Raw genomic sequence first — 26,412 nt, 5'->3', positions numbered from 1 at the left:
GCACAAGCCTGAAGAATGGGAGCCATTGCAAGTGATTTGCAGTGTTAATGATGGAACTCATGCAATCAGAACATGTTGAGTTGGACTGTTAATGGACCACTGAAAGGAGACCATGATGGTGGCAGCAATCATGCTCGGCCAGAGCTGACAGATAACAATTTAAATTTTGCACTTGGATGAGTTTTGGCAACAATTCAAGACAGATTTCCCTGAATACAGTCAAGAAGAACAACTAAGTTTGTCAAGAGAAGATCATGATCCAGGATAGATCACTTACGAGAAAGAGGACGTTTGTGTGAATGTTAAAATAACATGTTTGCTGTGTTTTTGTAGTTGTAATTATGATATAATAATTAGGGGGCTGGAATGTAGGAACCAGGCATTTCTTCTATATCTGCATTGCATTCTGAGCTGCATGTTTATTATGGTAGTCAGTCATGCAAGTGGGGTGTGGTAAAAGTGAAGGGAATAAGTTACATATTCATGCTTTGTTCTGGGCAGTAGGGAGATGGGGATTGAGGAACATCACATCTTTTGTTGACTGCTTAGTTACACTTAATTTTCTTTGCTTCAAGATTGTACATTTTGCTAGTTGCTAACAAAGGATTGAATACAGTTCTTTGACTTTTGGAACATTACTAAAATAACTGGAGGGCATGTCATACAAGGCTAACGATCCAACAGTGGCAATTAATTTATTAGAATTGGCTGCTACAAACTCCATTTCTGTATTTATCGAATTATTCTCCCACATTTCCAAATTATCGAGATTCTGATAGAAGTGGATATTTCAAAGGGACTGGAATAATGGGCAGCACAGTAGTGTAGCAAGGAGAGGGAGAGAACAAGAATTGGATGAGGCCGGGGCCGCACGACTCCAGGATCAAAGAGTCAGGACAAAAAAGGTGAAGAGACAGAGGAGGAGAGTCATGCACAACTCCAAAATGACAACAACTGGCATAGGAGGAGGAGCGAGGAAGAGACAAAGGAGCTGAGAAATGCACGTCTCCAGGATCAGATACAAAGAACAAATAGCAGAAGAGATGAAGAGATGGGGGATGAAAGGGCTGCACGTCTCCAGAATGACAGGAGGCACAAGGGTGGTAGATCAACCAGAAATGATGCCATCAAAAGTGCCCTATATTTGCCTTGCTACGCGTCGTTCTTCTTTAATAAACTTAGGTTTTCTTCTTTAATTTCCAAAGCAAAGCAATACCAATATTACCATTAAGGAAAGTTTAATGTTCATTCTGGACACATCAGACTGTACTACCCTTCTCTCAAAGGGTGCCCCAACTGGTCACCCCATTGTCCAGTATTCAATAGATTTCAATGAGATCCCCCTTCATTCTTCTAAACTTCAGCAAATATAGGACCAGAGCCACAAAAAGCTCCTCATTTTGTTAATCCTTTCATTCCTAGGATCATTATCATAAACCTCCTTCAGAATCTCTCCAATGCCAGCACATCCTTTCTTAGGTAAGGGGTCCAAAACTGCTCATAGTACTCCAAGTGCGGTCTGACCAATACCCTAAGTCAGTACATCCTTATGTTTGTATTCTAGTCTTCTCATTTGCCTTCCTTACTATCAGCTCAAACTGCAAGTTGATCTTTAGGAAATCCTGGTTGAGGACTCCCAAGCCATCTGATTTTTTAAACTCACCCCCCTCCATTTACAAAAGAGCACACACTTTTATTCCTTCTGCCAAAGTGCATGACCATGCACTTCCTTACATTATATTCCACCTGCCACTTCTTAGCCCATTCCCTAATCTGTCTATATCCTTCTGCTTCCTCAACAGTACCTGCCCTTCAACCCATCTTTGTACTGTCTGCAAACATTCCACAAAGTCATCAATTCCTTCATCCAAATCATTGACATACAACGTGAAAGGAAGCAGTCCCAACACCGATCCTCGCAGAACACCACTAGTCACTGACAGGCAACCTTTATTCCCAATCTTTACTTCCTGCAACTCAATCTTTATCTATTTTAATGCTTTCCCATAATACTATGGGCTCTTATTTTATTGAGTAATCTCATGTGCAGCACCTTGTCAAAGGCAAATTCAAATAAACATCAGCAGACTCTCCCTTGTCTATCCTGCCTGTTATTTCCTCCAAAAATTCCAACTGTTTTGTCAGGCTAGATTTCCACTTTAGAAAACCATGCAGACTTTGGGCCATTTTATCAAGTACTTCCAAGAACCCTGAAATGTCATCTTCCCAGCCACTGGTCAGGCTAACCGACCTATAATTTCCTTTCTTCTGCCTTCAAATAAAGAGATATTTGCAATTTTCTAGTCCTCAGGAACTATTCCAGAATCTAATGATTCTTGAAAAATCATTACCATTACCTCCACAATCTCTTCAGCTACCTCTTTCAGGACTCTGGGGTATAGTTTATCTGGCCCAGTGACTAATCTACCTTCAGAACTTCCAGCTTCCCAAGCACCTTCTCCTTAGTAATAACTCACTTCTGCCCCCTGACACTCACATTTCTAGCATTCTACTACTGCTTTCTACAGATGCATTTTACAGATGCAAAATACTAAAGTTCGTCTGCCATTTCTTTATTCCCCATTACTCCAGCATCATTTTCCAGTGGATTGATATCCACTTTTTTTTTTTTTTTTTTTTAAACTCTTTACAGATCTGAAAAATACTGTGTATTCTCTTTTATATTATTGGCTGATTTTCCTTCATATTTAATCTTTTCTTCCTTTATTAGAATCCTCTACCTTCCCACTAATTTTTGCTATATTATATGCCCTCTTTTGCTTTTATGCTGTCTTTGACTTCCCTTGTCAGCCAGGTTGCCTCATTACCCCCTATAGAATACTTTTATCTATGGGATGTATCTTTCCTGCACCTTCTGAATTTCCTCCCAGAAACACCAGCCATTGCTGTTTTGCCACCATTCCTGCTAGTATCCCCTTCTAATCAAATTTAGCCAGCTTCTCTCCCATGCCCCTATAACTCCCTTTACTCCATTGTAATACTGATATATCCAATTTTAACTTCTTCTCAAACTTCAAGGTGAATTCTATTATTATCATCACTGCCTCCTAAGGGTTCCTCTACCTTAAGCTTCTAATCAAACCTGGCTCATGACATAACACCCAATCCAGAATTGCCGTTCCCCTAATGGGCTTAACCACAAGCTGCTCTAAAAAGTCATCTCATGGGTATTCTACAATTTCCTCTCTTGGGATCCAGCACCAACCTGATTTTCCAAATCTAATTGTATATTGAAATCCCCCATGATTATTGAAACATGGACCTTTTTAACATGCCTGCTTTATCTCCCACATCCTGGCTACTGTTCAGAGACCTGTATACAACTCCCATTGGGGTCAGTTTATCCTTGCAATGTCTTACCTCTACCCACAAGGATTCTACACATTCTGATCCTTTGTCAGCTCTAAGGATTTGATTTCATTTATTTTAAACCAACAGAGCCACCCCCACTCCCTCTGCCTACCTGCCTGTTCTTTTGATACAATACGCTTCCTTCAACTATGATCTTTCAGCTATGGCTTCCTTCTGGTGAGCCCCCACCCCCAACAGCATCTAAAGTGATAGAGGGAAACAGCCACAGGGGTACTCAGCACTGGCTGCTTTTTCCATTTTCCTCTCCTGGCACCTAGGAACCCATTTCCTGCAACTTAGGGGCCATTATCTCCCTGTAGCTCCTATCCATCACGTCCTCTTTCTCCCATATAAGCCGAGGGTCATCGAGCTGCAGTTGCAGTTCTTTCACGCGGTAGCTAAGGATTTGAATTTCTATTTTCTTGAGCTCTGGCCTCTCAAATACTACACATTTGCTTTTGGGGAATTGTACAGTATATTTGTACACTGATATCTGCCTACTCTTTCTGTTAATTATCTGGTATTCTGATCCATCTTTTCTCCACCCATCTCACCACAAATACAAAGTACTGTATCAAAGAATTAGATTACTTTTCATACAGCTGTGTATGGTCATAAGGCTGAAATGGGAGCTATGCAATTATCATCAAATTATATGCATATTGTATAAATTTGTGACAATTGCAATAAAAATATTTGTGTTCATAAAATTAAGTCTTAATTAAATGTCAACACAAGACAAATTCTTATCCATCAGCTTCATATATATTGTTTGATCCAGATTAAAATTAGCGACAATGCTAAACCTACTAAAAACTGAATTCAATAAAACCAAAACATTTCTAAAGCTTACCAGTTACATAAGGCAGTATTTCAGAAATCTGTTGCGTCACATGAAAATGACAGCTGATTTTTCCACAAAACTCATTTGCTAGGTTTATGATCTCTCTCTGGAAGACAGATTGCAGCATACATGATTAAACAAATAACTTTACTGTAGGAATGAGAAATGCATCCATTAGAGCCAGTGAATGGAACAAAAAAAGTGGAAAAAAAGGCAGGTGAATTTACCAACCTAAGAAAACCTTATTACCAGTGAAGCAAATATGGGAACTTAAAATAAAAATCTTAGAGAACCAACTGAATTAAATTTATAGCAGTTTAGTAATAATTACTAGCAATTATCCAGTGGCTCTATACTCTACTCTTAATTAAGGTAACCGGTGAATATCAATGCAGTAAATTTGTTATGATTTATGAGATGACTAAGTATCAAATGATTACAAAAAAATGTAACTGCTTCACTGTTATCATTGAGTAATGCCAGCCTTACCCTTATTCCCTGACAATTTTATAGTTGCCTCTGAAGTGACTTAAGAAATCACGTGGCTGCAAAGTAATCAGTAAAGAAAGTAGCCACACCTCTTTTCTCCAGCTAAAAAACAGCACTTTGTCAATATTCTGCATACTATAAAAGTGGAGGCATCTCAGGAGAAAGTGCTACCTATTTTCAAATTTTGTTAAGACCTGATTCATTTCTTTCAAAAGAAAATTGCATCAAGAAGCATGGAAGCAAAGAGAGCAAAATGCTTTCCAATGCTAATGTCTAAAGTTGCTAAAGTTACTGATGACACAAATATACAGATACTTTTGTAGATATGAAAGTTACGGAAGAATGTCACCTATCTATATTCCTTTATTATGGGCAGCATGGTAGCACAAGGCTTTACAAAGCCAGCAATCAGGATTCATTTCCCACTGCAGCCTGGAAGGAGCATTTGTGTTACCCGACACTGCTCCAGTTTCCTCCAGGTGCACTGGCTTCCTCCCACATACAAAGACATGAATTAGGGTTAGTAACCTGTGGGTACACTACGCTGACCAGAAGCCTCCAGCACAACTGTGTGGCTGGTTGACAAAAAAAAGTGACAAATAAAGCTAATTTTGTTATCCTTTTAAAGTGATGTTCAGAGAACTGGCAAATTAAAAATCATATGGGAAATATAGAAGTGTCATTTTTGGTAGGAAAAATAAGATTTCTAGGGGAATTTAATTACTAAACTAAGGAGGTTGTGCTTTAGTTATACATGGCGTTTGTGGTAACATTTGTAGTAGCAGTTCTTTGCTTATGCAAGGATGCAAGTGCATGGGAAGTATTTCACAATAAGCTTACGAGACTGATACATAGAATGGGAAAGTTGTCTGCTGGTTTACATCTGCTTGAGTTTAGGTCATTTTACTGAAACACAGTATTTTGATGAATCTTGAAAAGGTGGAAGTGGAGAAATTTTTTTGTGGCTGAACCTAGGTTTAGACAATGATGAGCAGAAATGATTTCTTGTAATGAATCTTATCTTAGAAACTCTTACTCTTAAAAGCTGGTGGAAACAGTCCTTGAATATCTTTAAAAAGGGAGTTATCAGCATGGAAGTAAAAGTTCCATGCCCTGCTCACTCTTCAAGTAAGCCTTACTTCACATGAATAATCAATTAAAACTACCTACCTCCCTATTCTGAAACTTTGACCATCTTTGTTGTTCCTCAAATATTGCCACTGATAATCATCTCATTAGATATCATTTAACCTTTCCTAATCACCTTCTGAATGAAGTGTATCAAATGATCTAGTATTCTACTCCATACATCAAATATAAAAATTTATTTGCCTCAAGTTTACTAAACTCTATTGAGAACTTCACCTCTGGAATATGGATTTTACTTTTAAAAAATTCTTTAATAGAATAAATTACTATAGAAACATAGAAAATAGGTGCAGGAGTAGGCCATTCAGCCCTTCGAGCCTGCACCGCCATTTATTATGATCATGGCTGATCATCCAACTCAGAACCCCGCCCCAGCCTTCCCTCCTTACCCCCTGACCCCTGTAGCCACAAGGGCCATATCTAACTCCCTCTTAAATATAGCCAATGAACTGGCCTCAACTGTTTCCTGTGGCAGAGAATTCCACAGATTCACCACTCTCTGTTTGAAGAAGTTTTTCCTAATCTCGGTCCTAAAAGGCTTCCCCTCTATCCTCAAACTGTGGCCCCTCGTTCTGGACTTCCCCAACATCGGGAACAATCTTCCTGCATCTAGCCTGCCCAATTCCTTTAGGATTTTATACGTTTCAATCAGATTCCCCCTCAATCTTCTAAATTCCAATGAGTACAAGCCCAGTTCATCCAGTCTTTCTTCATATGAAAGTCCTGCCATCCCAGGAATCAATCTGGTGAACCTTCTTTGTACTTCCTCTATGGCAAGGATGTCTTTCCTCAGATTAGGGGACCAAAACTGCACACAATACTCCAGGTGTGGTCTCACCAAGGCCTTGTACAACTGCAGTAGTACCTCCCTGCTCCTGTACTCGAATCCTCTCGCTATAAATGCCAGCATACCATTCGCCTTTTTCACCGCCTGCTGTACCTGCATGCCCACTTTCAATGACTGGTGTATAATGACACCCAGGTCTCATTGCACCTCCCCTTTTCCTAATCTGCCACCATTCAGATAATAATCTGTTTTCCTATTTTTGCCACCAAAGTGGATAACTTCACATTAAATTGCATCTGCCATGAATTTGCCCACTCACCCAACCTATCCAAGTCACTCTGCATCCTCTTAGCATCCTCCTCACAGCCAACACCACCACCCAGCTTCGTGTCATCTGCAAAATTGGAGATGCTGCATTTAATTCCCTCATCCAAGTCATTAATATATATTGTAAACAACTGGGGTCCCAGCACTGAGCCTTGCAGTACCCCACTAGTCACCGCCTGCCATTCTGAAAAGCTCCCGTTTATTCCCACTCTTTGCTTCCTGTCTGCTAACCAATTCTCCACCCACACCAATACCTTACCCCAATACCATGTGCTTTAAGTTTGCACACTAATCTCCTGTGTGGGACCTTGTCAAAAGCCTTTTGAAAATCCAAATATACCACATCCACTGGTTCTCCCCTATCCACTCTACTAGTTACATCCTCAAAAAATTCTATGAGATTCGTCAGACGTGATTTTCCTTTCACAAATCCATGCTGAATTTGTCCGATCATTTCACCGCTTTCCAAATGTGCTGTTATCACATCCTTGATAACTGACTCCAGCAGTTTCCCCACCACCGACGTTAGGCTAACTGGTCTATAATTCCCCGGTTTCTCTCTCCCTCCTTTTTTAAAAAGTGGGGTTACATTAGCCACCCTCCAATCCTCAGGAACTAGTCCAAAATCTAACGAATTTTGAAAAATTATCACTAATGCATCCACTATTTCTTGGGCTACTTCCTTAAGCACTCTAGGATGCAGACCATCTGGCCCTGGGGATTTATCTGCCTTCAATCCCTTCAATTTACCTAACACCACTTCCCTACTAACATGTATTTCACTCAGTTCCTCCATCTCACTGGACCCTCTGTCCCCTACTATTTCTGGAAGATTATTTATGTCCTCCTTAGTGAAGACAGAACCAAAGTAATTATTCAATTGGTCTGCCATGTCCTTGCTCCCCATAATCAATTCACCTGTTTCTGTCTGCAGGGGACCTACATTTGTCTTTACCAGTCTTTTCCTTTTTACATATCTATAAAAGCTTTTACAGTCAGTTTTTATGTTCCCTGCCAGTTTTCTCTCATAATCTTTTTTCCCCTTCCTAATTAAGCCCTTTGTCCTCCTCTGCTGAACTCTGAATTTCTCCCAGTCCTCAGGTGAGCCACTTTCTCTGGCTAATTTGTATGCTTCTTCTTTGGAATTGATACTATCCCTAATTTCTCTTGTCAGCCACGGGTGTACTACCTTCCTTGATTTATTCTTTTGCCAAACTGGGATGAACAATTGTTGTAGTTCATCCATGCAACCTTTAAATGCTTGCCATTGCATATCCACCGTCAATCCCTTAAGTGTCATTTGCCAGTCTATCTTAGCTAATTCACGTCTCATACCTTCAAAGTTACCCCTCTTTAAGTTCAGAACCTTTGTTTCTGAATTAACTATGTCACTCTCCATCTTAATGAAGAATTCCACCATATTATGGTCACTCTTACCCAAGGGGCCTCTCACGACAAGATTCCTAATTAACCCTTCCTCATTGCTCAGAACCCAGTCCAGAATAGCCTGCTCTCTAGTTGGTTCCTCGACATGTTGGTTCAAAAAACCATCCCGCATACATTCCAAGAAATCCTCTTCCTCAGCACCTTTACCAATTTGGTTCACCCAATCTACATGTAGATTGAAGTCACCCATTATAACTGCTGTTCCTTTATTGCACACATTTCTAATTTCCTGTTTAATACCATCTCCGACCTCACTACTACTGTTAGGTGGCCTGTACACAACTCCCACCAGCGTCTTCTGCCCCTTAGTGTTACGCAGCTCTACCCATATCGATTCCACATCTTCCCGGCTTATGTCCTTCCTTTCTATTGCGTTAATCTCTTCTTTAACCAGCAACGCCACCCCACCTCCCCTTCCTTCATGTCTATCCCTCCTGAATATTGAATATCCCTGAACGTTGAGCTCCCATCCCTGGTCACCCTGGAGCCATGTCTCTGTAATCTCAACTATATCATAATCATTAATAACAATCTGCACTTTCAATTCATCCACCTTATTACGAATGCTCCTTGCATTGACACACAAAGCCTTCAGGCGCTCTTTTACAACTCTTAGCCCTTATACAATTATGCTGAAAAGTAGTACAGTTTTTTAAAAAAACTAAAAAATGTTTAAGCAACTAAAAGTATCAATAAAACTTAATACCATGTTGCTGTAACATCCTTAATTCTGTTAGTGCTGTTAGAGAAAGGTGGGAAATAGGAAGAGAGGTCTAAAGATAGCACAATTTATGCAAATTCCATAAGCAAAGGATTAATTTCAAATTTCCACGTGTATTTTAAACTGAAGTATTAAACGTTTGCAAAAGGTACGTGGACACGTTAGTAACTTGTTGATTATCATTAGGCTTTGCGTCTGTTTCAGAGTCAGAAATGGCACCAACAAGCAATGACAGATTATTAATGGCTGAAGGTATTTTCAAACATGGGAAAAATACTGGACCACATGCATCATTGCTTTTACATGAATATTTCAGAGAACAACATAGTAAAGGAAATGTTGAAATTGCATTGGCAGCATTACACCTCTAATTCATAGCTAAGGAAATTTAATTAAGCCACAGATTTAATATAATGTTAGACCATTAATGTAAATAAAGCTTATTCAATTGTCCGCTGTAAACTAGTTTAAATGGCTACGATACACATCAGTCCATAGACTACACAAGCTGTCCAATTCACACACTGATTAAGAAAGATGTAAAACAAATTCTAACCTTGAAAAGAAGTTCTTCTGTGTTCTTAGCACTGAAGTATAGATGTACTGAACCAGGTTTGTATTTACAATGCTCCATTTCTTGAAGTCTGTGGAGATCAGCAATGTGCAGGAGTATAGAGTACAAAGGATTAATGCCCACACCACCTGCAACCAACAACAGATCCACCGGAGTATCAGAAGGCTGAGGGTCAAAGAAGAAATCACCTCCGACACGAAGTGTTACCTCTGAACCAATGTTGCACTAAAAAAGAAAAAATATTTGTCAAGAAAGCATTTCAAAAAAAACCTACCACTTTTGGGGAGGCTCTATGAAGAAACTAAAATGCCTCCTGAATACCTGTTGTCTTCCAAACAACTATATCTTGATACTGCAAATTAAGTGAGAAATTAAACCCAACGCTGTTCCGACTTTAACTTGGCCACATATTTAGGAATGCATTTTCTTCCCCTCACTCCCATTCCCTCTTTTGTGGTATTCATGACCTTGGATCCCTCTAAATCAGTGGTTCCTAACCTGGGGTCCTGAGGCCCCTTGGTTAATGGCAAGGGTCCATGGCATTTAAAAAAAAAAGAAGGCTGGGCATCCCTGCTCTACACATCTCTGGATGACTTAACAGCCTGATGGAGTTCAGATTTATCATAAGTTGAGAGTTACTAACATCCATCAAAATGTAGTTGCTTGGTTTTCACAAGTAGGTCCTATTGCAAACTTTCATTGGGACCATGCACCATTTCAGGCATTTCGGGGGACTGGAATATAGACAGCTTTCTCTCATGCACACTCTCTGGATTTGAAGGGGGATATGGAAAAGTTAAGCGTTAAGCATAGGTATTCAAAACACAGATTTTAAAAAAATTAATCTTTAAAAATAGCGTGGAATGGAGGAAGGAACAATAAAGTAAAATGAAAGCCCTGAAGCTGGACTTCAAAGTTTTGATTGGCAATCTCATCTACAGGCGATCAGCGTGCTCTTCAAATCAACTCCACGCTCATTTTAAATGCATTCATGTGCTTGCACAGTCTTTATGTATACATATTCTATGTAATCAGCATATCAATTCCCAAAGTAGCAATTGAGTCACAAAAAGGTAAATACATTATCAATTAACACTGAACTATGAATACAAGGCTTCCCCCTTAATTTCTAGTTTCTTAACAATGATCATGAGGTCAATGTTAAAGATTGCAGCCTGGTATTTTCTGTAGCTTACACAATTTTCAGTTCAAACTGCAGTACAACTTCAGTTTTTCTTAATATTTTCTGAGATTTCAAAAGGCATTATAGTAGAAGTGCCCCCATCCTGAAAACAAATCACAACACATTTGCAAGAATGGAAGATGCCTTTAACTTAAACTCACATTGTAATGTCATTAATAAATGTTCTATAAAATCTAAAAAGGAATTGATTACTGTACTCTAATCAGAAAAGTTCTCTTTAATAACAAAAAACTTACTTGTAAATATAACTTGTTAACATGATTTTGGTTACCCCATTTTGAAAGGTATAATCAAACTCAAAAAAAGACAGGATTCAAACATACGAAGGGCAATCCTGAACTTTTTTTTTTAAATTGCCTTTTTAGTATTGTCTAAGTGTATGATTTTATGGCAAATTTTCATTTGGCAATTTATAAATAATTACACAAATTGTTTGCAGAATTTTGGGCACAATTTGTAGTGGAATTACCAATGCAACATTTTAATCCAGAATTTAAACTCTACCCAGAATATATGTTCAATTTCTACTGCTAGAGTTTCTGCAACTTCCTCATTTGTGAATATATATATATATATATATATATATGTAAAAACATTTTCAGTTTTCTACTTCGTTTTGTTTTCCACTAGAATTTCCTTGGCTTTGTAGCAGAAATCTCAGTAGTCAGTGCTAATCTGTAATAATAACTGTTTCATTTCCTAACTTAGCAGTCAAATAGTAACAAGAAGTTACACAAAATAAATGAGTACCACATTTTTACAAACAAGAGACACATCACAGGAAAAGAGTACAGCTGATGTTTTGGGCAGAGATCCTTCATCAGCACGAGAGGAAAAAAAAGCAAGGAGTCGGAGCTATCTATACATACCACACTGAAGAAACACAAAATAAAAGGAAACATTCACAAGCATTAGAATGTGCTTTTCTAACTGAAGATTTTTATTAAACATTGTGTATATCAGCAGTTCATAGCTAAAATGACTGTTGAAACTCAGACTTGGATTGGGCACAGGGTTCTGTATAATTTCCAAAGATTTAAAATTGCATGTAGCACTTTTGACCAAATTATAAGGAGAAAAAATTATTAAACCACTTACATCCAATAGTGCCATCAAGGAAATCTATCATTAATTATGCAACAAGCTTTTATTTTTTAAAAAATTAATTCAACTAGGTTCTTTCAGAAACAAAACAGTTAAACCATGTTTTTCCCTCTTCTCACAAACGACTACATTCTGGCACTGAAATAGTGGTATAGCACCAGCTAGTGGTAATGAGGTTTACATCCATCAGAATCAGAATGTGGAGGTCACACTTCAAAAATATGCACTTCTGTCAACCAGTTTAAATCTATGTTCCTACTAATTTTAAATAATATACTGAAAGGAAATTATAGTTTGGAACTTAACCAGTTTAAATCTATGTTCAAACTGATTTTAAATTATATACTTAAAAATAAATTATAGATTTAAACTGGTTAAGTTCTAAGCCAAGTTCTAACAAATTTTAAATAAGATACTGAAAGAAAATTATAGCTGATGACTGTTGGTAAAAAATGAAATCAAATCCTCAGGTGACATAGGATTGGAAGGTGTAGAATCTTTACGGGTAGAGCTAAAAAACTGCAAAGGTAAAAAGACCCTAATGGGAGTTATATACAGGCCACTGAACTGTAACAAAGATGTGGAATACAAATTACAACAGGAGATAGTATTGCCATTTTGACATATGCCTTTTCTATGATAGTCATGGGGTTTTTCAATATGCAGGCAGATTGGGAAAAATCAGATTGGTGCTTGAAGAGAGGGAATTTGTAGAACACTGACAAGATTGCTTTTTAAGAGTAGCTTGTGGTTAAGCCCACTAGGAGATCAGCTATTCTAGATTGAGTGCAGAACACCCTGAAGGTTAATTTGCAGGTTGAGTTAGTGGTGAGGAAGGCAAATATCGTGTTAGCCTTCATTTCAAGTGGTCTAGAATACAAGAGCAAGGATGTGATGCTGAGTCTTTAAGGCACTGGTGAGGCCTCACCGCGTACTGTGAACAGTTTTGAGCTCCTCATCTTAAAAAAAAAAGTGCTGGCATTGGAAAGGGTCCAGAAGAGTTTCACAAGGATGATTCCAGGAATGAAAGGGTTATCATACGAGGAACATTTGATGGCTCTGGGTTTGTACTCGCTGGAATTCAGAAGGATGAGGGTGGGAAAATCTCACTGAAATCTTTTGAATGTTGAAAGGCCTAGACAGAGTAGATGTGGAAAGGATGTTTCCCATGGTGGGAGAGTCTAGGACAGAGGGCACAGCCTAGGGATAGAGGGGCACCCTTTCAAAACAGATGCAGAGAAATTTCTTTAGCCAAAGGGTGGTGAATTTATGGAATTTGTTGCCACATGCAGCTGTGGATGCCAGGTTGTTGGGTATATTTAAGGCAGAGATTGACAGGTTCTTGACTTGACATGGCATCAAAGATTATGGGGAGAAGGCCAGGTTAGGGGAAAGAAAAGGCTCAGCCATGTGATTGGTGAAGCAGACTCGATGGGCCAAATGAACTAATTCTACTCCTGTGTCTTATGGAGCGTTGTGCAATGAACCAGAATTGATTAGAGCTCAAGGTAAAGGAACCTTTAGGGAAAAATGATCATAATATGACAGAATTCATCCTATGGTTTGAGAGGGAGAAGCTAAAGTCAGACGTGGCAGTATTACAGTAGAGTAAAGAGAATTACAGAGGCATGAGAGAGGAGTTGGCCAAAGCTGATTGGAAGGTGACATTAACAGGAACGATGGCAGGGCAGCAGTGGCTGAAATTTCTGGGAGCAATTCAGAAGGTGCAGGATTGATACATCCCAAAGAAGTCGTATTCTAAAAGCAGGATGATGCAGCCATGGCTGACAAGTCAAAGCCAACATAAAAGCCAAAGAGAGGGCATATAATAGAGCAAAAATTAGTGGGAAGTTAAGGATTGGGAAGCTTCTAAAAGCAACAGAAGGCAACTCAAAAAAAATCAAAGATGGAACAGAAGGAGTACAAAGGTAAGATAGCCAATAATGTTAAAGAGGATGCCAAAGATTTCTTCAGATATATAAAAAGTTAACAAAAATAGTAAAAGAAAGATGAAAATAGATATCAGGCCGCTGCATAATGGTGTTGGAAAGGTGGTAATAGGGGGACAAAGTAATAGTGGATGAACTGAATAAGTATTTTCATCAGCCTTCACTGTGGAAGACACTAGCAGTATGCTGGAAGTTCAAAAGTGTCAGGAGGCAGAAGTGAGTAAGGTTGCCAGTACCAGGGAGAAGCTGCTTGGGAAACAAAAGGCCTGAAGGTATATAAGTCACCTGGCCCAAATGGTCTACACCCCAGAGTTCTGAAAGAGGTGGCTGAAGACATTGCAGAGGCATTAGTAATGGTTTTTCAAGAATCAATAGACTCTGGCATGATTCTGCAGGATGGGAAAATTGCAAATGTCATTCCACTCTTCAAGAAAGGATAGAGACAATAGAAAGTAAATTACAGCCAGTTAGTCTGACCCCTGTGGTTGGAAAGGTGTTGGGAGTCGATTGTCACGGATGTGGTTTAGGGATACTTGGAGACACATGATAAAATAGGCTGAAATCAGCATAGTTTCCTCAAGGGAAAAGCTTGCCTGACAAATCTGCTAGAATTCTTTTAAGAAATAGCAAACAGGATAGACAAAGGAGAATTGGTTGATGTTGTGTACTTTAATTTTCAGGTCTTTGACAGGTGCCACACATGACGCTGTTTAACAAGTTAGAAGTCAGTGGTATTACAGGAAAGATACTAGCATGGATAAAGCAGTGGCTGATTAGTAGGAGGCAAAGAGTGGAAATAAAGGGAGCCTTTTCTGGTTGATGTTCCACAGGGTTTCATGTTGGGGCTGCTTCCTTTTACAATACACGTCAATGATTTGGATGATGGAATTCATGGCTTTATGGCCAAGTTTGTGGACTAAATGAAAGTACATGAAGGGGCACGTAGTGGTGAGGAAGCAAGGAGGCTTAGACAGATTAGGAGAATGGGCACAGAAGTGGCTGATGAAATAGTGTTGGGAAATGTATGGTCATGCACTTTAGTAGAAGTAGTAAAGTGTAGACTATTTTCTGAATAGAGAAAATTCAAAAATCTAAGGTGCAAAGGGACTTGGGAGTCCTTGTGTAGGATTCCCCAAAGGTTAATTTGCAGGTTGAGATGGTAATGAGGAAGGGAAATGCGATATTAGCATTCTTTTTGAGAGGACTAGAATATAAAAGCAAGGATATATTGTTGATGCTTGGAGCACGGTGAAGCCTTATTTGGAGCACTGCAAGTAGTTTTGGGCGTCTTCTCTAAGAAGGAATGTGCTGACATTGGAGAGGGTTCAGAGGAGGTTCGCAAGAGTGATTCTGGGAATGAAAGAGTTACCATAGGAGGCCTGATCGATGGCTCTGAGCCTGTATTCATTGGAATTCAGAAGAATGAGGGAAAGATCTCATTGAAACCTATCGAATGTTGAAAGGCCTCAATAGTGGATGTTATGAGGATGTTTCCTATGGTGGGGGTGTCCAGGACCAGTAGGCACAGCCTCAGAATAGAGAGCTGTCATTTAGAACAGAGATGAGGAGGAATTTCTTTAGCCAGAAAGAGTGGTGAATCTGTGGAATTCATTGCCACAGGGGACTGTGGAGGCCAAGTCACTGAGTGAATTTGAGACAGAGATTGATAAGATTCTTGATTTGTTGGGGCATGAAGCGTTATGGGGAGTTGGCAGGAGACTGGAGTTAAAAGGAAAATAGATCAGCCATGATGAAATGGTGGAGCAGACTCAATTAGGCCAAATGGTCTAATTCCGCTCCTATATTTATGGTCTTACAATATAGAGTATGTAACACTGAGTTATTAATGGTGAAATCTTAACAAAACGAACTCTTGAAAATTAAGATATTTATTTAGTTACCTGTGTATGAATCCAGTGGGCAGGAGGATGCTTGCTGTATTTTACTGCTAATTCCACCACACTCTCCCTCTCCAACAGCCCCGGACTTGAACAGATGGAAAAACCACCAACTTTTGATACGCCAGGGATAAAGAAGTCTACCCTTCAATGACAAAAAAAAATACTATCTTTTATATCAAAAGAATACACCACAAAATAAGAAACTTATACAAAATAAAACATTTGATTAAAATGGTAGAATATTTCTGAAACTAATAGTTCTTTAGCCTTCAGAATCCTGAGAAGTATGAGTAAACGCTTCCAATAGAGGTAATAATGTGACCAATTGCTGAATTTAATGAGTGATTTAATGGAACTTTAAAAAAGGTGACAGAGGGAATATTAGACTTTTGGGTCAAAAGAACTAAAAGCATAATTGCCAAAAGGACCAAGTAGAATCTGGGATTCACAAGAGGCTAAAAATCAAGTAATGCACAGTAATACCTCAAGGTTCTTGTATCTTTAATTTTACCTAACCTAAGTGGAGCAGCAAGTGTTTGAACAGGATGAATGTTTCAAAATTAAGGCCATGTTGGACTGAGATACTGCAAATCTAGGTTTTTGATGAGTTCAAGTATATAGGGTTGAAAGATGGGATATCACTCAAAGAATGTTAGCATAAAGATGTCTATAAGAAAGAAAGAAATGGCTTTAGATTTCAATAGATGTGGTGACAGGGTAAGAAATATTTGAAAGACCAACATCATTGGCTTTGATCCTACAGACTATTTTTCCTTTTGGCAACTAAATCCAAAGCTAACAGTTCACAATCTTACTGTTTATTCACTTAGACGTACTACCTATATTTATTCAACTGTCATAGAAGAAATTAGTCTACTTTCATAACACTGCCTTACCCCACATTTAAAAAGGGAAGAAAAGGAAAATTAATTAGAGCTGATCTCTTATGAAAGGATGACTGGCATAGCTTTATCTTCATACTGTAGGTAAAAAAAACTGACAGATAAATCTACTGATCTTATTCTCACTAAAATACTCATGACATATAGGTCTATCCATATCACTGGTGGAAGTGACCACTGTATAGCCCTTATAAAGACCAAGTCCTTTCTTCATAGGTAGGGTACTTTCCATGATTTTGAGAGGCAGAACAATTATGCTAAATGGAATAAACTTGGAAGAGATCAGGCATGCCAAAATAGGGTGCAATGGACCCTTTCACAGTTGTCCTATTTTCAGAAGCTGTAAAGAAATACACAGTGCCATGATCTATAACCTCAGGGTGCAGCATATTCCTCATCGTGCATTACTATTTCAATTAGGCCAAACAGTCTTTTTGAAACTGTTGTTTAACATTTGCTCACTTTTTATGCTGGTCATGTTAGACCTGAACTGCTTGCAAACACGATGGTCAAATCATGACTTAAGTTTTGTATCTGAATTGTTATAAAAGCATTGAAAATATTTATTCAATAAGTTGGCTACACAACACAGTTAACACAGTTCAGCAAGGGGACAAGAACAATTTATAAAGTAACTTTTATTAGCTGGGGAAGAGAAATGATTAAGCAGGAACAAAGCACAGCCAAATGCAAGGATCTTTGAAAAGAAGTGAGAATTTCTACCAGGGGGATCTTGGCATTTGAACAGCAGACATCTATGAAGTAAAGATAGCAGCAAAGATGATTACTTTGTTATTGGAAGCTATACACTGGGAAAATACCTGGTGATAAATTGGTTTGAGAAAAGGTGGAAAAAAAGGGGGTAAATGTGGTGCTGGGAAGGAATTAAAGACCAATTACATGGAGGAAGATGATAATTTGAAATACACGAATTAGTACAACTAGAGAGACATTACAAAACTTGGATTATGGACCTCACTGCAAGCAAAATAAACACAGCTACAGAATTTTGGATTTATTGCAGTTTTAAGTTAAAAATGGGTGAACTGCTGGCACATTGAGAAGGAGGTTTTCTAAGAGTTCAAAGGTAAACAGACAACCTGAGGAAAGGGTGAAAGATCACAACTTCAACAGACTGCATGTTGCAAGTTGTAGGCTACAGTAGACTAGCGGGAGGAGAATCATCGTGCAGCTCTAAGTTTTGCCCAAAGTGACAACCAAGTAGATCGAATTATCCAAATTCATGTAATTAAACTTTCTGTCTGCATCAGAATTGGACATTTTTGGTGCAGGTTCCTATTTGAACTAGTCACCAGTGCCTAAATCTCTCATAAAAATAAAGATCTGTTACACTGTGTACAGAGAAATAATAATACTCAAAATAAGCACCTTGAATGCAAAGTAGAAATTAAAACAAATGATATTTAATATTTACCACTGTCCTGCTTTGAAGGTGAAATCTTTGTTCATCACAAGAAGGCGTAGTCTCTTAACTGTTTTAGATTCATAAACTATCCCACAGACTCTTGCTTCAGCAACCATCTAAAGAAAGTAGAATCAGGTTTATTATCACAGACATACATCATGAAATTTGTTGTTTTGCAGCAGCAGTACAACAGTGTAAGACAAAATATACTCTTAGTTACAATAAATAAGGCAAAAGAGGAATAGTGAGGTAGTGTTCATGGCAGAGGGAAGAAGCTGTTCTTAAAACAATGAGCAAGAGTCTTCAGAATTCTGTACCTCCTCCTCAATGGTAGCACTGAGAAGAGGGAGTTTTCTAGATGGAGAAGATCCTTTAAAGATGAATACCACCTTCTTGAGGCACCACCTTTTGAAGATGTCCTCAGTGGCGGGGAGGGACGTACCTGTGATGGAGCTGGCTGAGTCTAGAACCCTTTCCGCTTCTTTTGATCCTGTTCATTAGAGCCTCCATATGGGATGGTGATGCAACAGTCAGAATGCTGTCCAGAGTACATCTACAGAAACTTGCTCGAGTGACATACCAAATCTTCTCAAAACTCCTAATGAAATATAGCCTCTACCGTACTGCATCCGTGATGCCATCAATGTGTGAGGCCCAAAACACACCCCGAGATATTGACTGCCAGCAATTTGAAACTGCTCATCCTTTCCACAACTGACCCCTCAATGAGGACTGGTGTGTGTTCTCCCAACTTGCTCTTCCTGACGTCCAGAGTCATTTTTTGATCTAGCTCATGTTGAGTGCAAGGTTATTGCTGCAATACCACTAAACTGTGAAAAATACACAATGCTGGAGGATCTCAGCACATCAAACAGTATCTGTGGAGGGAAATAAGCAGTCAACTTTTTGGGCCAAGACTTTCCTCAGTATTGGAAAGGAAGGAGGCAGAATCCAGAATAAGAAATGGGAGTGGGAGTACAAGCTGGCAGATGATGAGCAAGACGTGTGAGGAGGAAGCTGGGTTGCGGGGAGGGGGGGGGGCGTGAAATGAAGTAATAAGTTGGGAGGGAATAGGTGGAAGAGACAAAGGGTTAAAGGAGGAATTAGATGAAGACAATAGACCCATGAATAGTATGACAACCGCTACATCTGTCCCTGCACCTCCTCCCTCACCACCACTCAGGGTCCCAAACAGTCCTTTCAGGTGAGGTGACACTTTACCAGTGAGTATCTGGTGCTCCCTGTGCAGCCTTCTCTACATTGGTGAGACCTAGTACAGATTGGAGGACTGCTTGGTCGAGTTTCTTCTTTCTGTCCCCCCGCAAAAGACAGGCTCTCTGCAAATGTCAACTGTTTATTCCTCTTCATAGATGCTGCCCAACTTGCTGAACTCCTCTAGCATGTTGTATGTGTTGCTCAACGTTTCCAGTATCTGCAGAATCTCTTGTGCCTATGATCCATCTCACTTCTGTACGATTTCTCATTGCATTTCTGCCAACAATAGTGGTGTCATTGGCAAATTTAGAGAGGTGGTAGGTGGTTGAGTTGTGCCTGGACACACAGTCATGAATTTGAGAGAACAGAACAGTAGGCTAAGCATGTAAAATGAAGTGTGCCTCCATTGATTGTCAGTAAAGAGTAGATGTGTATTACTGGTCCACACTGACTGGGGTTTCTTTACAAGCAAGTCCAGGATCTAGTTGCAGGGACAGGTACAGAGGCCTAACTTTTGAAGTTTTTGTTTATTATTAGTACTGAAGGGATGATGGTGTTGAATGCCATGTAGTAATCGATAAACAACAGCCTGCATAGCTGTAGAGCCAGAGAGACTGTGTCCATTGTGGACCTGTTGTGACAGTAGGCAAACTGCAGTGGGTCCAGGTCCTTGGTGGTGCAGGAGTTAATTCCAGCCATCACCAACCTCTCAAAGCACAATCACAGAGTGCGGCATTGAGGCAGCTCACCCTGCTCTTCGATGCCCTTTTGAAGTAGATGGGAACTTCCAACTGCAGCAGTGAGAGGTTCAAGATGTCCTTGAACAATCCAACCAATTGGTTGGCACAGGTTTTCTGTACTGAGCCAGGTGCAAGGTCAGAGCCAGAAGTGCACGGGCTCACCCTCCTTAAGGATGTCCTGTCAGCCACCGAGACATAGATTACAGGGTTGCTGCGGGGATTTGGACAGGTGTAATTTCATTCTCCATTTCAGTATTACTGCATTAGGAAAAGTAATTCCTCTATCTTTCACTTAACAGGCCCTTCAGTTTATATACATGAGGTTTTCTGCTTTCTCCATACTTAAGAGTCTACATTTGAGAGTTCTTTATAAAGGTGACTTGCACCAGACTGAAGTTAGTCAAGTTTAGAAACATCTCCTATACACAAAGATTTAACATTTACAATGAATTATTCAACATTTGAAATAGAAGTTGTTTTAAATTATCTCTGTTCTTGAAACACAAGAAATCATCTCATTCAGGTCAGAACTGCTGTCCATATTTATAAATGGAGGATTACACTTTATTTTAGTTAGGAATTAGTCTATACAATGAAAGTATTCCTACATTAAACATTGTTGCAATCCTGTAATGTCCCTCTCACTATACCCCTTGTCCATCCTCTGGGTTCCCCCCCCCCACCTCCCTCTTTTCCTTCTCCCTGGGCCTCCTGTCCCATGATCCTCTCATATCCCTTTTGCCAATCAACTGTCCAGCTCTTGGCTCCATCCCTCCCCCTCCTGTCTTCTCCTATCATTTTGGATCTCCCCCTCCCCCTCCCACTTTCAAATCTCTTACTAGTTCTTCCTTCAGTTAGTCCTGACGAAGGGTCTCGGCCCAAAACGTCGACTGTACCTCTTCCTAGAGATGCTGCCTGGCCTGCTGCATTCACCAGCAACTTTGATGTGTGTTGCTTCATCTGGACAGGATGCCTTCTATGGTCAATAAAAATTGGTGAGGATCAAACAGGACATGCCAAACTTCTTTAGCCTCCTAGGAATTGAGGCATTTTTAGCTTTGATGTCAACATAGTTGGACCAGGACAAACTGCTGGTGATGGTAGGAACTTGAAGCTCTCAACCCTCTCGACCTCAGCACCTTCGAAATAAACAGGAATGAGCACCATCCTCCTTTCTTAAGTTAATACCCAGCTTATTTTGCTGACATTGAAGTAAAGGTGTTGTCAAGACACCACACAACTAGGTTCCATCTTCTTCCTGTATTCTGACTCATTATCTGAGATCGGGAAGACTACGGAGTTAGAGCAGAATCTGGCCAAGCTGGAATGGGCCAAGGATGCAGCCTTGTAAGACACCCGTGTTGAGGATAATAGTGGCAGAGGTACCCATCTTTACTGACTGTGGGCTGTTGGTCAGGAAGTTAAGATTCCAGTTGCAAAGGGAGGTATTGAGTGATGAATTTGCTTGGAATTATACTATTGATGTCAGAGCTGTAAATTAATAAACAATAGTCTAAGATTGATCTCTGTAGCATTTGGACAGTAAAGATACCCATGTACAGACAGGGAGGTGGTATCTGCCATTAGCCCTGTTTTGGTGAATTGCAGTGAGTTGAGTTTGTCAGGCAGTTTGGAGTTATTGTATGCCAAGACCAGGCTCTCAAATCACTTCACAGTGGTGGATGTTAGAGACATGGGCAGAAGTCATTAAGACATGTTACCTTCTTTTCCTCAGGTACCAGGATGATAGTGCTCTTATAAAGCAGGTTCAAAGGTTCACAAGAACACAAGAAATAGGAGCAGGAGTAGGCCATCTGGCCCGTTGAGCCTACTCCACCTTTCAATAAGATCATGGCTGATCTGGCCATTGACTCATCTCCATCTACCTGCTTTTTCCCTAGAACCTTTAATACCCCTACTATGCAAAAATCTATCTAATCTTGTCTTAAATATATTTACTAACGTAGCTTCCACTGCTTCATTGGGCAGAGAATTCCACAGATTCACCACTCTCTGCAAAAAGCAGTTCCTCCTCATCTCCGTCCCAAAATTTACTCCCCCCCAGTCTTGAGGCTATGTCTCCTAGTTCTAGTCTCACCTACAAGTGGAAGCAATTTTCCTGCTTCAATCTTATCTATCCCTTTCATGATTTTATATGTTTCTATAAGATCTCCTCTCATTCTTCTGAATTCCAGTGAGTACAGTCCCAGACAACTCAATCCCTCCTCATAGTCTAAGCATTTATTAACAAAGTATACAACTCTGAAATTCTTCCTCTCCAGATAGCCACGAAACAAAGGAGGAAAAGAAAGTCAACACAATCATCAATCCCCAAATCCCTCCTCCCCAGACAAAAACAAAACAGGAACAGGCATCAACCACCCCCTCCACCCCACACACAAAAAGAAGAGAAAGTTCGGGCGAAAAAAGGCAGTCTCCCCTCTCCTGGAGCAGAGCAATCTCACCAGTGATAAAAGGCAATCTTCTCTCTCCTGGAGCAGAGCAATCTCACCAGTGATAAAAAGGCAGTCTCCCCTCTCCTGGAGCAGAATGATCTCACCAGTGATAAAAGGCAGTCTCCCCTCTCCTGGAGCAGAGCGATCCCACCAGTGATAAAAGGCAAGCAGCCAGTGTTCCAATCTCCCTCACTGCTTTAGTTGGTGAAATGGAGTCAAACATTGATTCACAGTCTTCTCACCACGATATTCCCGCAGACTGTCTCTGCCTCCCAGAACCCTCTCGAAGATAGCAGAGTGCTGAAATACCCAACAATCTCCAAACTGCAAATCACAGGCTCCAACAGTTCCAGAAACACATTCAAGACAAAAAGCAAATGTAAAAGACATAAAGGAAGTGAAATATATGGCTTCATAATCTATCCAGATGTCGACAAAAGGAGCATTTTATGCAGGTGCCATATTGATTGGAACCTCAGACCAAGGCAGGGAAAGATTAAAAAAACGTCTGCAAATATCCTCCCTGCTGATCTATGCAGGTACTAAGAACACAGTCAGAGACATCATCTGGATCAGATGATTTTGTAGGTCCGCTCTCCAGAATATTGATCTTATGGCTACAATTTAGGGAGAGGGAAGAGATCTACAGGGCAAGCTTTACATGGAAAGCCGTGATAATCTAGAACAAGCTGCCAAATGAGGGGGTGGACTTAAAGACATTTGGGTAGATACTTAGAAGAGCTGTAGAGGGGTACTGGCCTAATCTGGGTAAATGGAATTAACATATATAGGCATCATGGTCAATCCAGACAAGGCAAGTTAAAGGCACGTATTTTTATGATTCTATGAATCAGAAGAAACATAGCCACACATTTTCAATCTTGTAACAAAGCTTTCCTTTCAGAGATCAGTATGACAAAGGGTCTTCACATGACATGTAAGAAACAAAATGTAATTGATTAACAAGATTCTCCTCTTTCTTACAATATAGAAATATTGAAAACCTACAGCACAATACAGGCCCTCCAGCCCACAAAGCTGTGTCAAACATGTCCTTTACCTTAGAACCACCTAGGCTTACCCATAGCCCTCTATTTTTCTAAGCTCTATGTATCCATCCAGGAGTCTCTTTAAAGACCCTATTGTTACTGCCCCCATCACCGCCGCCGGCACTCACTACTCTCTGCGTAAAAAACTTACCCCTGATATCTCCTCTGTACTTACTTCCAAGCACCTTAAAACTATGCCCTCTTGTGCTAGCCACTTCAGCCCTGGGAAAAAGCCTCTGACTATCCACATGATCAATACCTCTCATTATCTTCTACACCTCTATCAGGACCCCTCTCATCCTCCATTGCTCCAAGGAGAAAAGGCCAAGTACACTCGATTTATTCTCATAAGGCATGCTCCCCAATCCAGGCAACAACCTTGTAAATCTCCTCGGCACCCTTTCTATGGCAACCAGAACTGAGCACAGTACTCTAAGTGGGGTCTGACCAGGGTCCTGTATAGCTGCAACATTACCTCTCAGCTCAAACTCAATCCCACAATTGATGAAGGCCAATGCACTGTTTGCCTTCTTAACCACAAAGCCAACCTGCAAAGCAGCTTTGAGTGTCCTATGGACTCGGACCCCAAGATCCCTCTGATCTTCCACACTGCCAAGAGTCTTACCATTATTGCTATATTCTGTCATCATATTTGACCTACCAAAATGAACCACCTCACACTTACCTGGGTTGAACTCCATCTGCCACTTCTCAGCTCAGTTTTGCATCCTATTGATGTTCCACTGTAACCTCTGACAGCCCTCCACACTATCCACAACACTCCCAACCTTTCTGTCATCAGCAAATTTACTAACCCATCCCTCCACTTCTTCATCCAGGACATTTATATATTTAAAAAAAAATCACAAAGAGTAGGGGTCTCAGAACAGATCCCTGAGGCACACCACTGCTCACCAACCTCCATGCAGAATATGGCTCGTCTACAACCACTCTTTGCCTTCTGTGGACAATCAAGTTCTGGATCCACAAAGCAATATCCCCTTGGATCCCATGCCTCCTTACTTTCTCAATAAGCCTTGCATGGGGTACCTTATCAAATGCCTTACTGAAATCCATATACACTACATCTACTGCTCTACCTTCATTAATGTGCTTAGTCACATCCTCAAAAAATTAAATCAGGCTCGTAAGGCACAACCTGCCTTCGACAAAGCCATGCTGACTATTCCTAATCATATTATGTCTCTCCAAATGTTCATAAATCCTGCCTCTCAGAATCTTCTCCATCAACTTACCAACCACTGAAGTAAGACTCACTAGTCTATAATTTCCTGGGCTATCCCTACTCCCTTTCTTGAATAAGGGAAAAACATCAGCAACCCTCCAATCCTCCGGAACCTCTCCTGTCCTCACTGAGGATGCAAAGATCATTGCCAGAGGCTCAACAATCTCCTCCCTCACCTCCCACAGCAGCCTGGGGTACCTCCCGTCCAGTCCCGGTGACCTATCCAACTTGATGCTTTCCAAAAGCTCCAGCACATCCTCTTCCTTAATATCTACATGCTCAAGCTTTTCAATCCGCTGCAAGTCATCCCTACAATCATCAAGATCCTTTTCCGTAGTGAATACTGAAGCAAGTATTCATTAAGTACTTCTACGATCTCCTCTGGTTCCAAACACACTTATCCACTGTCACACTTGATTGGTCCTATTTTTTCCACATCTTATCCTCTTGCTCTTCACATACTTGTAGAATGCTTTGGGGTTTTCCTTAATCCTGCCCGCCAAGGCCCTTTCATGGCTCCTGCTGGCTCTCCTAATTTCATTCTTAAACTCCTTCCTGCTAGCCTTAATCTTCTCAATCTCCATTATTACCTAGTTTTCTTTGAACCTTCTGCAAGCTGTTTTTTGCTTTCTTGAATAGATTTACAACAGCCTTTGTACACCACGGTTCCTGTACCCTACTATCCTTTCCCAGTCTCATTGGAACATACCTACTCAGAACACCTCTCAAATATCCCCTAAACATTTGCCACATTTCTTCCATACGCTTCCCTAAGAACATTTGTTTCCATTTTATAGTTTCAAGTTCCTGCCTGATAGCCTCATATTTCCCCTTACTCCAATTAAACATTTCCCTAACCTGTCTGTTCCTATCCCTCTCCAATGCTATGGTAAGGGAGATAGAATAGCAGAATATGCAGGTTATACTGACCTCTTGGCGAAAGTTGTTGATTGTTCTTTCTAGATGATCGGTTTTCCTTCTTGATGATATATTTCTGCTAAAGGTAAATGCAATATACTAATTTACATGACTAGTACATTAACAGATTTTAAAAAATATATTCAAGTCTCATGATCAAATCCTCACTATGAAGCTATTAGTATGTGTACATAAGCACTGAAATTCTGGTGTGGTACCAATTGAATTATTATGTTTCAAGATTTTGGCATTAGTTTGTCTTTGTTCCATGACACAGTATAAAGCTGTTGTGTGCATGCCATTCACAGGTACAGCAAGGTAGGAAAAAGAAAAACAGAACACAGAATACTGTGTTGCAGTACAGAGAAAGTACAGTATAAACAGGCAAATAAAATGCAAAGGCCATTACTATAGATTAGGAGATCAAGAGTTCATCTCTGATTGTATGAGAGGTCTGTTAAAGTGTTTGATGATAGCATGAAAGAAACTTTTCTTGAAGCTAGCATGTACTCAGAAGTGTTTGTGTCTGCTACCAAACAGGAGAGGGGAAAAAGAAATTCTGTCCAGAGTGGGAGATATGGTCTTGAATGCAT

The 26,412-nt window shown here is 40.1% G+C and overlaps 1 protein-coding gene across 3 annotated transcripts in view; it reads right to left on the bottom strand.

The window, feature by feature from the left end:
* oxnad1 (oxidoreductase NAD-binding domain containing 1) overlaps window positions 1-26,412 on the bottom strand; it is a 38,527-nt gene that overhangs the window by 5,784 nt on the left and 6,331 nt on the right. For 2 of the 3 annotated variants that reach the window (XM_072253647.1, XM_072253645.1), the window contains exons 2-6: window positions 25,832-25,898; window positions 18,205-18,311; window positions 15,868-16,009; window positions 9,692-9,934; window positions 4,226-4,322 (exon numbers count right to left, since the gene is read on the bottom strand). In XM_072253647.1, the coding sequence (XP_072109748.1) occupies window positions 4,226-4,322; window positions 9,692-9,934; window positions 15,868-16,009; window positions 18,205-18,311; window positions 25,832-25,898 (656 nt within the window). The remainder of the gene's footprint in view (window positions 1-4,225; window positions 4,323-9,691; window positions 9,935-15,867; window positions 16,010-18,204; window positions 18,312-25,831; window positions 25,899-26,412) is intronic. The other variant, XM_072253646.1, reaches the window with a different exon arrangement.

This window comes from Mobula birostris, chromosome 3 (genome assembly GCF_030028105.1).
Source record: "Mobula birostris isolate sMobBir1 chromosome 3, sMobBir1.hap1, whole genome shotgun sequence".
Classification (NCBI taxonomy): Eukaryota; Metazoa; Chordata; class Chondrichthyes; order Myliobatiformes; family Myliobatidae; genus Mobula; species Mobula birostris.
This window is presented reverse-complemented; position numbering and strand designations above follow the sequence as displayed.